This window comes from Sylvia atricapilla, chromosome 16 (genome assembly GCF_009819655.1).
Source record: "Sylvia atricapilla isolate bSylAtr1 chromosome 16, bSylAtr1.pri, whole genome shotgun sequence".
In the NCBI taxonomy this organism is placed as follows: domain Eukaryota; kingdom Metazoa; phylum Chordata; class Aves; order Passeriformes; family Sylviidae; genus Sylvia; species Sylvia atricapilla.
The window spans coordinates 7227034-7240660 of NC_089155.1; the positions used below are offsets into that span (position 1 = coordinate 7227034).

The 13627-nt window shown below is 50.0% G+C and overlaps 1 protein-coding gene across 1 annotated transcript; it reads right to left on the reverse strand.

Moving 5' to 3' along the window:
• Positions 1-3135: 3135 nt before the first annotated feature.
• LOC136368690 (BPI fold-containing family B member 4-like) lies at positions 3136-13372 on the reverse strand. Its single transcript, XM_066331057.1, has 15 exons — positions 13264-13372; positions 12439-12553; positions 11891-11995; positions 11492-11647; positions 9848-9911; positions 9429-9492; positions 8917-9008; positions 7722-7895; positions 7061-7114; positions 6332-6499; positions 6153-6220; positions 5027-5069; positions 4479-4542; positions 4051-4127; positions 3136-3510 (listed from the first exon to the last, which is right to left on the reverse strand). The coding sequence occupies exons 1-15, from the start codon at positions 13370-13372 to the stop codon at positions 3487-3489; spliced, it is 1377 nt and encodes a 458-aa protein (XP_066187154.1). The 3' UTR covers positions 3136-3486.
• Positions 13373-13627: the final 255 nt, after the last annotated feature.

The following is a 13627-nucleotide window of genomic DNA, read 5'->3' on the forward strand; positions in this document are numbered from 1 at the left end:
AGACAGGGTGAACATGGGGCTGTGCTGATGCCCAGGAGGAGAATCCTTGTCCCTGCCCATGCAGCCCAGGAGGAGCATCCTCATCCCTGACTGTGCAGCCCAGGAAACAATCCTTACCCCTGATCATGCAGCTCCCACCTCAGCTCTCCCATGGCGATGCTTCACGTAACACTCCAGCCATGAAACCTTATTAATTACATCTACATCTGCTTTCGGTTGCTACAACTGTAGCCATCATTTCTAGCCTCTGAAGCTGCTGAAAAACACTTCAAAACCTTGTATTTCAAAGGCTCAGAAATAGGAAAGCAAACAAAACAAGCCAGGTTGATTTACTGCAAGGAGTAAAGAACCCTGAAGGTTTATATGCCCAGAGTAGGGACCTGACTAATGATGTTAATGCCCAAGGTTGGCCATGACAGCTCCTAATAAAAGTTTCCTGGTAGAGCTGCAACCATTATTCGTTGACTAATATATGTTAAACCAGTTTCCCAAAAGGAATAAGCTACAGTAGAGGTTTAGCAAATATTTCCTGCCAAAGAAAATATGCATTTCTTTGGTAGGAAATATTCTGGCTCCAAGCTTCACTGCATGACTACAGTGCAGGGCTGGAATCTCGGGAGCTGCACCTGCAACTGCCAGCCCCACCTGGGAATAGCCACAGGCTTAGAGTAGAGCTGGCTCCTGCTGGAGAATGAGGGTCTTCTGCTCCTCCCTCCAGTCACCCCATTTCCTGAGACCCCCAGCACAGCCAGGGAAAAGGAATGCTGAAAAAACTGTTTGCATTAGCCCCTTTGGCAAGCACAAAATCCATCACTTTCCTGGGCAGTCCTGCAGGAAGAGCTGCCTGGTGACCCCCAGCTTCCCTCACTACTGACACATGGAGTAGTGTGCACCAGATGGTTCAGACCCTGCAGCAGGGGGAAGAAGCCCCTTCTCCAACCCCCACAAAACAGCAGAGGGATGAAGCTTTTACCAGGGGCATTGCTGGGGCAAGAGGCAGAGAGCTCCAACAAACCCACAAACCACCAGCTGCACAGCCAGTCCCTGTCAAGCCCTTCTGCTGCTCACCCAGCTAAAGATTTTCCAGCCTGTCAAGGTTCCAGTGTTAAAGAAACTTTCCTGAACAGCATTATGACGGCTCTTAAGGGTTCTGGTTTGCAGTTTCCTGCTCTGGATATACTCCTGAAGCCACTAGAAATTTAGAGCATTAGATATACAAGTTGCAGAAGTGACAGGTAACACTGAGAAGATGCTGCCCTTTCCTTTGGAAAAGGCTCCTCTGCTGCTTGCCCCTCAGTCCCATGTGATGAGCAGCATGATGGAGGCCAGACCCCGAGAGGAAAAGTGTTTTCCAGGGACACAAGATGACTTTTCCACTCTTCTGTGACCCTGGGCTCGCTGTGCCAGCGCTCCATGCAGCAGCAAGCTCTCATCACATGCTCTCACCACACTGTTTTCTTTCTCAAGACAGGCAGAGGCCTGGGACAGTTCCCAGATCACAGAGCCCTCTATAATGTGCCAGAGAAATGAATGCCTCCCAGTAGAGCAGAATACACACAGAAGTGATGGCCAAACGGGAATGAAAACAGGGCCTAAACTTTACTTACTGTCCGGAAGGTGTTTGCTCAGGAACCAGAACAAAACCTTGTATCAACACAGCCTGTTCTGCCAACCTGTGGGCAAAAAGGGTGGATGGAGACACCAAGTCCCAGTGCAGGAGCCCTGAAGTGGCACAAAAAGCAGATTGCAGCACAGGGTGCTGGGCAGTTGTCACTCATCCCGTCCTCCAGGTGACAGGGTCACACAGACCCTCAAACCCTGCCCTGTCAGCTCTGAGGGCATGCTGGTGTCAGAGAGCTGGAGCAACGGGATCTGAGCTCCCTGCCCCTGGCTCCTGAGCAGATTCCAAAGCTCCACAGAGCTCACTCTTGCTGGCACCTCACACCCCAGGGGTTCAGCTGGCCATGGAGCTGCTTCAGTGCAGCATCCTGTCACCACACAGGAGCACCACTTCTGCCCAGGGACAGGACAAGGCTTGTGTCACCAGTGTCACCAGCAGCTGAACAGTCTCTAGGGAGCACAGTCCCACAGGCAGCATCAGCCTGCACCGTGCTGGGAGACAAAGGAGCTGTTTATACTCACCAGGACACCCATCTTCAATGTTACCACGGACTTCAACCCACCCAAAGCCTTTCTGCTGGACACAAGGCAGGCCAGCCCATGTGGTGACAGTGTGTGACACCAGGTTTGTGTTTGGCACAGCTCAGGAGAGAGCTGGCCAGTTCACACAAGGAGGGACCCCCAACGGGTCCAGCACCTCCTCTGCCATGTTCAGTGATTCCTCTGCATCACCTCACAGCAATGCTGGGAGCTCATGCAGCAGCCACAGGTTTGGGCACCACAGATCCTGAGCCATTCCTACCTTCAGGCAGAAATGCAGAGAGGAATATTGCCCCATGCCTCACCTGGTCAGTGCCAGACTGCCACAACCTCTGGGGAGACAAGGAGTGAGTAACACACTCGTAATAACATCCAGTGCTGGGAAAAACTGGTGTTGGAGAGGCCATTTAAAGACTGAGATTTGTAATTTTTTTTTAACCCAGGATAATTTGGGCTTTTTAAAATCCAAAATGCTGTGATTCTTGTCACTGTGACATGCAGAGACCAACAGGCTGTGACATCAGCCTAAGCAGACATGGCTTTGGCAGACAAGTGTTCTCCAGGGCTATCAGACCTCTCAGTCCTCTGGTAAGGAAGTTTTCCCTCCAGATTCTACTAGGAAATGCTTCATGACCTTTGGAAATTCGATTTAATTTTGATTTCTGCTTGTGGATTAGCATTTGGTCAGCAGGTTATCAGGCCAGGAGGAGCCACTGAAAGTTCAATTTTTTTTCTCAAAGTTCAAGTGGGAAGAGTTTTCAAACCCAAACTCAAAATATTGTCACAAAGGAACAAGATCCCAGAGTGGAGGCAGGACAGAAGTTCACCCCAAGAAGCATCAGAAACCAGAATCTCATTCCAAGCACTAAAAATGTAGCAACATTTATTAAAAGAGTTATATGACAAATGTATTCTGAGCTCCCACTCAGCACTTCACATCCTCCTGGACAAGGATGGGGAGATTCACTTCAGAAGCCACATGCAACAATTCCATTTTTTCATTCTATCAGGAAAAGCTTTCCCTCAGAACAAATTTCCCAATTCCACTGCAGCACCACCTGCAACTGCTGTGACTGTGACCCCAAAATCACACCAACTTCTCTAAATAAATATTTGTACACAGAGCTGCCAGTCAGGTTTAGCTTACGCAAGTGTCACACCGTACTCACACAAGCCAATTCTCTTTAAAGTGTCTTAAATATTATCAAAAATCTTGAATCAGCTTTAGTAAAGAAAAGCAGATAGTGCTGGTCCTGGCATTCCATCCTCGCTGCTCTCTCCCTCTTTCTGCCCCCACAGTCCTTTCCATGCCTCAGGCTCCACAGCTCACACCAGAAACGCTATCAGGCCCTGGAGGAGAGCAGGGAGAAACACAAACACATTATCTCCCATCAAGGGATGTTGGTTCACAATACACAGCAAAGACAGAACCCTCCTGCAAAAGTTCTCATGTCCAGCTCATAATAAGGAGGGCACAGAACTCTTTGGGAGGGGTTGGGGAATATCTCAGCTGCTTCAGGACACCTCCAGAGTGAACTAGGATGGAACTTGGGGCCATTCAAGACTTTTTGAATGGTGCCGCTGGAGAGGCTTGCCTGAATGCCTGGATCCACATCAGAGCTGCTCCCAGTGAGTTCTCCAGAAAGAAAAGAACTGGACAGGGCACTGGAACCTGCCCCAGTGCCTGAGCACAGCTCATGATGCAGCTGAGTCCACACCATGTGTGGGCATCACATCCTCAGGTAGCATTCCCTGACCTGAGGGATGTCAGACACAGCAGCCCTTTCAGGGATGAAAATCTGCAGCTCTTGCACACACAGCCACCACTGGCAGGGTCCTGTAAACAGCCCTGGTGCCTCACAGGAGGGAACAGCCCATCTGAGCACTCACCGCTTTTATCTGAAAATCCACGTTCACCAAGGGAATGCGCAGCACCTTGGGCAGTGGGATCCCCATGCCCAGGAGACCTGCAGGGGACAGACAGACAGACAGACAGACATGCTGAGCCAGCTCACACCCCATGACAGAGCTGCTCCAGGGAGGGCACAGGGAGCAGAGCCTCTCAGGGCCATCACTGTGTGCTTGGCTTTCCTTGGGTTCTCCATCACTGCCTGTTGCCAGAACTGATGCTGGGGTGGGATGGTGCAAATATAGCGTTAGACTTTTAACTACATCCTCAGAATGGGGACTTCAGGGGTTTAATGGCTCCAGCATTCCTAGTACATCTTCTAAACACACACACACACTCACAACCCCCTCTTCCCTCCTTGCCCAGAACTCGAAGTGCTCCCAACATTACAGCATCCAGGTCACCTCACCATTGATCGCAGGCAGGAATGTTTCCACAAACAAGCTGCTGCAGTGGGGCTTCAGGCTGGAGATCTGGGTCAGAGAAAGAACAACCATGTGAGCAGCACTGCCTGGCCCATGCCCAGCAGCAAGACAGGACCCTCGGGACTGCAAACCACTGCCCAGTGACACAGCAAAAGAACACTCCCTGTTCTCTCAAAAGTGAATCTACTTTTCTTCTTCAATTTGTATTCAGTCCTTCCTTTAGAAAAACTTCTGCCTCGTGACACTACTGCTGCAGCTTGATGTGAGTTTGCCCAAGGAGAGGTGAATAAACAGATTTCAGCTTTACATTTTCTTTATTAGAAAAGGCAGAAGGGAAAAAGAAACCCCAGGGACAGAGGAATTGCTACAACCTACACCACAGAGCAGCTAACAGCTCTGACCATCAGCCAGAGTAATCCACCACAGCATCCCACGGCCACTGCCTGGCTCCCTCCATCCCCAAGAGCCATAGGGCATCATGCTTGGCTGCTCTCCCTGCCCAGCAAAGCCCAGACTAGTGTTAGAGACTTACATTACTGATGCCAACATCAGAAGACTCCAAGGAGAGGGAAGTGCTGCAGGGAAAGGAGAGCAAACATCAGGTCAGACACAAGGCACTGGCCAGAGCTCACAGCCAGACCTTGGCCACCTCCAAGCACACTCAGCCCATGGGCAGAGACCCACAAAGGGACACCTGCCTTGTAACACAGAAAACAGGGACTGGAACACTTGCAAGAGAAAAAAGAAACTAGGAAAAGAAAAGCTTAACCTAATTTTATTTGCTTGTCAATGATGCAGCACTGCAGCAGGGCACACACAGCTCCTGGCTGCACCTTCCCTCTCCCTGCCCAGATTATTCACTTTGAGGAAGAAGGCAGCTCCTGGCCAGCTGAGAGCAGAGCTTCTGGAACCCTGTAGCAGAGGCACTGGAACTGGATGATCTTTAAGATCCCTTCCAACCCAAACCACTCTGTGATTCTATGTAAAAGCACACAGTCTGGATTTAAGGACCTGGTGAATTTGCTAGAGCTCCTCATCTATCACTGCAATCACACGACTATCCATACCTAAAACGGATGCTTTATTTCCACTTTCAATTTCTCTTTTCTACTTCTATTGAATCTTGTTATACCCTTGTCTATTGAATTAAAAGCCTTTTGACGCATTTCTATTCCCTATATCGCTGCATACAAGCTATGCCAATTTTGCTTCTAAATCCAGCTCTTTGACAAGCTAAATGGCCCCAAATCCTCAAACCTCCCGCTATAAGGAATGCTCTCCAATCTTTAATCATACCTTGACTGGCATTAATGACAGCACTTTCCTTTACTGCTTTATCATTCATGTCCAATATCAGGCATTTCAAACCACTGCCCAGGATCAAAGTCAAGCTGACAGTCTTACAATTATTCAGGTTACCTCATTCCTCCTTGTTATAAAACTGACACACTTTTCCACCAGCCTCTTAAAACTTTCCAACTGCTGCAATCCTTCCTGAACTTCCCCATCCACCTTATGCCATCAGTCAGCTATGAAATCCTCACATTCAGGAGATGAAATGTCTGGTTTACAGACACAGAAAACATTTCAAGTCAGGAGCCCCAGAGCCAGCACTGCAGCACAGAGAATGTCCCCACCTGTATGAGGGGACAGCTCACCTGCCCAAGGCCAGCTGCAGCACCAGCCTGCCCCCAACAATCGACACACGCACGTTTAGAGCAAGGTCCTGCAAGCAGAGAGGGAGAGGATCAGCACATGGAACCATCCCCATCCCAGCCACCACTCACCCAGCAGGCTCCACACTGCACCCCTCAAAGGTACCTCCCTCCACACTTACAGCCTTCAGCAGCAGGAAGTTGAGGATGGATCCATCTAAGTGGTTACTGAACAGCTGAATCAGGACTGAAAGCTTGACACTGGCTTTGTTTTCTTCCAAGAGGAGGAGTGGGTTCCCTCTCAACACCAGTTTGATGCTCAGAGGACTGTTCCCGCTGCAGGCGGAGCACTGTGGGAATTGGGATGCTTGGAGGTGGCTGCTGGCACCCCACACACCAGGCAAGCAGGGGACTGGCAGTCCATGGGCAGACTCCCACAGCCCCAAGCTCTACAGGGCCACACCAAGGTGACACACATCCTGGACAAGCCGAATTTACAGAGTAAATAGGACCAGCAGCATGGATCAGCTCTCCATGATGAGGGTACAAGGGGCTGAGAAAGGAAAGGTGGACACAGAGGGGGCCCAAAAATGGGATATACCAGACAAGGAAACAGGAGATATTTATCAGCTTGCTATGTCAATGGCCACAAGCTGAGAGAAGGCTTTCCCCCTGTTCAGGGACCAGGAAAAGGCTGGAGCAGACAATGGCACACAGGAGAGCAGGTACTGGGCAGGGGCTGTGCAAAGCCCCAATCCCTTCTCCCACTGCCATCAGCTGGTCGGGCAGCAGGACAGGCTCAGGCCATGCTGGTGCAAGAGCAGGGAAGAAGAAGACTGGGGACCTTTGGCTCATCCAGGTGTATCCTGGAGAGGTTTTCACAAACCCTTGTGCCAGAACAAGTTCCTCACCCCAGGAGGAGCGATGGTCCACACGGCTTCACGCAGGCGGCTGGCACCGGAGAACTGCGGGGACAGAAGCAGCAGCAGCCCCCATGAGCCCTCCAGCCGATTTCAACAACACCCATCCTGCCAGGGCACCCCATTACACTGCCATCCGAGCCTCCCACTCTCTCCATTGCTCCCCAGCTCTCTGGGTGACTCCTGGTCGTTGTTAAGGTGACAGCATCCAGCCGTGGAAGGTGATGTCCCCCCAACACCTTCCAGTGTGTGGCCCCCTAAAATTTCCCATTGGAAGTAGAGATCAGAGGCACAGGAAATGCAAACATCCAGGGAATGGCACTGCAGACACACAATGTCTTTTCTCAGTGGCGCTTTGCAGACTCCTTGAAACAGATGACAGCCTGCAGGAGTCCATGGCACGTGGTCCACAACTGGTGTCCCCGGGGTGTCCTTACAGACAAGAGCACAGCTGGACAGTGCAGGTGCTGTAACAGCTTTCTGAGAGGGGCAGGAGGGAGGCAGTGCTGGGGTCGAGCCTCTGCCAGCGAGTACAAAAACAGTGCACACGCCCTGGGACAGGCTCAGCCCTCCCTGAGCACACCTGAGACCAGGCTGATGTCTGTCCCTTGTCACTCCCTCCAGCATGAAATACAAGCCCTGCTGTACTCACAGCGTCTGGCGTGCAGGGGAAGGTCTGTGGTGGCACCTGGAGCATGAGGGACAGGACTGCATTGAGGAAGCTCTCGCGCATCACCAAGAGCAGGAGCCTGTCCATCAGAGGAGGCAAAGCAGAGGGGGATGAGTCGTGGGGGATGGTGCTGCCTCCCACCTGCTTCACCACACCCTGCAAAGAGAGGAGACATAGACATCGGTCCTCAAAGCCTCGAGGCATGTTCAGATCATCGCAGGAGTGCGGGGCTGTGCCAGCTGAACAGCTCTCCCTCCTCAGAGCTTGGGGAAAGCACAGGACTCAAAGCACTTCACTCTGTTCCATAGATGACAGGAGCTGATAAAGCTGAGCCTGAGTAACTGAGGTGTTATTAGCTAATAACACACTTTGTCCAAATCACAAATCACTGCTTCACTTCATCCTTGAGGTCTCACTGCAGGCACCAAGGGGTGAGGATGCTGCACCCGGTGATCCCAGACCTCCCCCCAGCCACCTTCCAGCTCCACAGAGACCCACATTGACACCAAGTGTTTGCTAAGGAAATTGATGCTGATCATCTGGGGGGCTTGGGGGCAAAAGCTCCTCCCAGTGAAGTCACTGCACCAAAACCAGCTCAGCAGCATGGGTTTCACAGGCTGCAGTGTTTGCTATCAGCCCCTGCTCCTCTTTAGTGCTCATGTCCCATTTGCTTCTCTCCAGCTGCTTGCTTTTTTTTTTTTTTTTTTTTTTTTTAAGCTCTCCTCTTTGCAAGTAGTTTGCTTTTTGCTGCCTTTTTCCCCCCCACAGTGAGACAGAAGTTAAAAATACATCGGTTAGCCTGTTTTAGCATCCACCCATCACAGAGACTAAACAGCAAAGGCAAAAAGCACCAACGAACACCAAGTCTGCAGAGCAGGAGAGACGAGGAAAACTTCTCATCCCACGAGAGGAGAACTGCTCATCCCAGCAGCTGCATCCAACAGACACAGCCTCGGGCAGACTCAGGGTAAGGTGGCATACAGAGCAGGAGAAAAGCACACACAGTCGCTTAGTGGGGATTTGGATAAAGATCTAAGCACTTAGGAGCTGTATTTCCAGGATGAGTCATTAGCCCAGCTCCTTGTGGGATTCTACAGCTCCCATGGGATGGGGTGAACACACTGAAAGGCAACACACAGCCACTCTGCCAAGGTCCTGCTACTCGGTACTAACTTACATCTAAATCCAGCCCCAGGAACTTGCCAGAGGTGTAGGGGATGCTGGCCAGCTGGTAGTGGATTGTTCCTGCTGTGCCGACCGGGATCACAGCTACACACGGGAAAAGGATTGTTACAGCACCAGGAAATCAGCAGCAGCACAACTTCCCCTGGTCCCAAAGGCCACCAGCCCCCACACCCACAAACAGGGCTGAGGGATGCTTGCTGCTACCCCAAAAGGCCAGAACATCCCCAAATTCAACTTAGTGGGATCTACCTTTAGGATATAGCACTAAAAGAGCATCAAAAACACTAAGAAAAATCCAAAGGTGATGCATAAAAATAGAATAAGGAGGGCCAAGGTGGGAGCAGTTCATTGGAATGCTGGGATGTGGATTCCAGGCTCAACAACAACCCTGCAGAAGTGCTGGACCTCTGCTGATGTACTGAGGGACTTGATGTGGGAAATGGGTCTTGTTCCCACTGTGGGGAACACAGGGAAGCAGCGCCTCATCCTCCACAAGCAACGCACCATTGAGAGTGCTCAGGAGATGGATGTTCACAAGGTTCATCACGATATCCACCACGGGACAGAGCTGCAACAAAAAGCAGAAATGTGACTGTCTACCTCACCACCATCACCCACAGCCTGCCAGGACTCCCTCCTTTCCCCTCCAGGGAAAAAACTCGTGTGGCAATAGACACAACTGGGATGCTGTGAAAGACTTGGGGCAGCGGAGCACCCCACACTGAAGGGGAATGTTTTGATCTGGGGAAAGTCTGAGGCATTGCCCTACAGGCAGCAGCCCTGTGGACATCCCAGCCCATGGCCCATGAAAGTGATGTGGGAAAGCAGCACAGAGAGGCTGTGGATCCTGCTGTGGCCTCGTAAGCAGTTTTGTCCCAATATTTCTTTTTCAGCTGTGGAAGGAGGACAATCCTCAGCCGTACCAAAGCGGGCAGAGTCGCCGTCAGCTGGCGAAGCACCAGGTCATTCACTGACAGGGTGAGTAAGCTGGAAAAGAAAGAAAGAAAATCTCCAAATCAGCTGGAACTGGGAACAAACAAAACTCCAGGACAGGAGACAAAAGATCTCCAGCCTTCATTTTACATTCTCTTACACCCTCAGTGATCCCTTTAAGGCCAGTGCTGTGGCTGATGCTTGCCAGAGCAGGGGCTGGAGATACAACAGAGCCACTTACCCCACTGAGGGGAGAATTTGCCTCATTGCTGAGAATCACAGAGTCATTAAGGTTGGAAAAAACATCTAAAATTACCAAGTCCAACCATCAGCTCTGCACCACCACCATACTCCCCACTAAACCACGTCCTCAAATGTCATAGCCACATTTTTTTAGCCCTTCCAGGGATGGTGCTAAAAAACCACTTCCCTGGGCAGCCTGTTCCAATGCTAGACAACCCTTTCTGTGAAGATTTTTTTCCTTCAGCTCTCAGAAAGTTTTCACTGCATGAAAGGAGTGAGCCTCTCACAGTCTAACCTTGTGTTTGCTATCTCCCTCTGGTATTTAAATCAGTGCTGTAGTTAAGGGAAGAGGGAGCTGTTAGGAAATATCTTCATGTTACTGGGAACAAACAATTTGCATCTGGAATAACAAGAGGAGAAATCTGCTGTGTGACATTTCCACTCTGCTGCTGAACAACTCGCTCAGGACGTGCGATGCTTGCAGCAGCACAGAGGCAGTTTTGTCTGATAATCAATATATTTCTGGACTGTTGAGTTGGCAAGACACAGACAGCAGGAATTCATAGAGCACCTGTTATTTATGCCCAAATTCTGCCTACAAATGCATCTGAAGGGCTGCCATGAAGTCATTTGTGTATATCTACACTCCCTTCGCCTCCCCAGGAGTTCACTTCCTCGAAACCATCATTTTAATTCTGCTAAAAATTAAAACATGACCCCCAGAGCAGGTGAGTTGTGTTCCTCTGTTCACTCACACAGCATTTTTCAAAGCAGCTGTTGCACTGATTGAAATATAATGCATAAGGCAAAAATTAATTAGGAGTATTTCGATGAACCTGAAAAGTGAGTAATTCAAAAGCGATAGAAGAAAATATTTCCCATTATCAATTTACTGCTGTGTTCATCAATAAATGAGGCAAATCCTTGCTGTCAAGAATTTAATAAGACTGAGCAAAAGATGGGACATTTGCATGGAATTACACACAGCCACAGCAGTCAGAGAGAAACTCCACATGCCCAGCGTTCTCCTGGGACAGCAGCCAAAGGCAGAGTACAAAACCAGGAAAAGTAATGGTCCTGTTTACCTGGAATTCTCCCAGCCCTATTACTCCTACCCTTTGGATATCAATTCTCTAGCTAAGCCTAGAGAAAGTGTGTTGGGAAAGGTACCAAACCTCATGCTTCAGATCTTAAAATTTCCACAAGCAAACAGGGCAAATTAACCCTCATTCCACTGAAGCAACTGTCATTGGCAATAGGAAAGAAATCCCATCCCTGAGGCCTGGCTCTGTATCAGCTGAGTACTGTCTGTGTCCTGGCAGACTGTCCATATCGCTGGATAAAGAGGAGAGGATTGCACATAATGGAAACATAGACCCACAGGCACTTACCCAGAAAGGACCTTGATCTTTACAGCCCCAAGAATGCAGAGGCAGTCTTCAGTGACAACCTGGAACGTGCCAGATTCAAAATTTGTGCATTTAATATTTGCAGTAATGTTCACCTCCACTAAGATGTCAATGAGTTCTGAGAGCAGGCCAACCAAGCTGCAAAAAAAGCAAATGGGATTATTCCATCTCTCAGCCTCTACCCAGAGAAACTGACCAAAGCCAGAAGAAACAGACTTCTCCATCTCTTGCAGATCATTACCAATGCCACAGGTCACCTTTTGGTGTCTGTTTTACTCCGTGGTTTTATTATAGGTAAGAAACACCTCAAAATATTTAAGAGATGCAAAATATGTCAGGGTAGGGGTTTCTCTCAACATCCATCCTGAATCCCCCACTCACCAGTTGCCTCTGAGCTGCAGCTTTGCCCCAATGGTCAGCTGGACCCCAATCCCTGGCAGCAGCACCACCGACAGCCTGGGCACACGGACCTTGATGAGGTGCAGGCTGTGAACAGCAGCACAAATTAAAAACAGCTTCCAGCAGCTGACAGCTGCACCCAGAGGAACTTACAGCACCCACAGCTCCTCAGCCACCTCCAGCTGGAGGCATGAGGATAAAAGCCAGCTGACTAAAAGAAGGCAGCCTAGAACCAGACTGGGGTGGAAGCTGACTTTGGAGAGCCCTGAGCTGCTTCCCTCTGTGGTCCCTCTTCCCTCTCTCAGTGCTGTCAGGCTTTAGCAGCACCCCCAGAGATGTCATTCTGCACCTGCACCCATAACCTGCAGTGTCCCTTGCCACCCACATTGCAACCACACAAACGTTATTGGGTCAGAATTTCAGTACCACAATAAAAGAAGGATACCAGCTCAGGCCAACCATGCCAGGGGCAGCTCAGCTCATCTTGTTCAGAACTGATGCTGAAGGTGCACTCATGGCAAAACACTTACTCTGTGATGCTGGTGGGAGAGTTCAGCTGACTCCCTTCACCCATGATGTTGGGAACCACGAGACCCTGCAGGTGCTGGTGGATGAGCCCATTATGAATTATGGCATCTGAGAGAACTGGAAAACATCTGTGTGTGAGGACCAGCACAGGCAGCAGTGACCTCTCCCCACTCAGGCAGATCCATCCTGGCACAGCAAAGCCCCTCTACTCCCCAAAGCTCCTCATGGAGACATTGGCTGTCTCAGGGATCAGGGATGGTATTTTACAACTTCGGTGCAACAAGCCAAAGCTGCTCTTGGTGAAGTAAAAAGGAGAGGCAGCAGTGCAGAGCATCCCAGACTCTAATTCAAATGCCACAGTTCGGCTGTGCACTGGCAGGAACACTAGTGACCCCACTTAGGGCCTGGGCTTCCGCTCACATATGAGTCCCCTTTGTCAAGGGCTTTTTATTTGTTGATTTTTGCCTCTTTATTTTTGCTTTTGGCTTTTGGAGGTTTTTTTAGTAGAAGTAACTTGAAACAAGCCTGAACATCACAAATATTATTCTGTCTGCTACTTCACAGCAACTGCTTGTCAAATATCAGCTGCTCCAATATGGAAATGAGAAACTGAGACAAAAAGAGGAAGTAACCCAGATCTAGCCCTGAAATTCTGTGTGGCTGCTTGGAGCTGAAACATGCCCCAGTTCTGGAGCAGAGATTTCCTTGACCTATGAATCTTGTGATGGCTTTCAGGGGCTGTGCAGCCCTGAGGAACTATGAAATAAAGACGAAGGAAGTGTTAGTCCCCATCACAGCAAACCCAGCCCGTGGCTCTCTGTGGTTACCGTTCTGCATCGCCCGCGGGCTGACGGCGCACGACAGACCCGACAGAACCTCCTGCGACGGCGAGAGGAGGCTGCAGAAAAGGATGATTCCAAAGAGCTTCAAAACCATCATCTCCAGGAGATTCCCCGGCTGCAAAGGGAGACAGCAGAGGGGACAGTGAGGAAAAAGGCACTGAGAAGTGACCCCAGTGTCTTTATGAGGAAAGAAGCTGAGAAAGGAACCCCTCCTTTACTCTTTATCTGGATCAAAGGAGACTCTGCTCAAGCCCAGAGCAACAGAACTTTCTTCATGTCCACACATATGGACAGGCTCCACGTGTGGGTCAATAAAAGCCCTTTCCTCATCCCTTGTGACTGGCCCAAA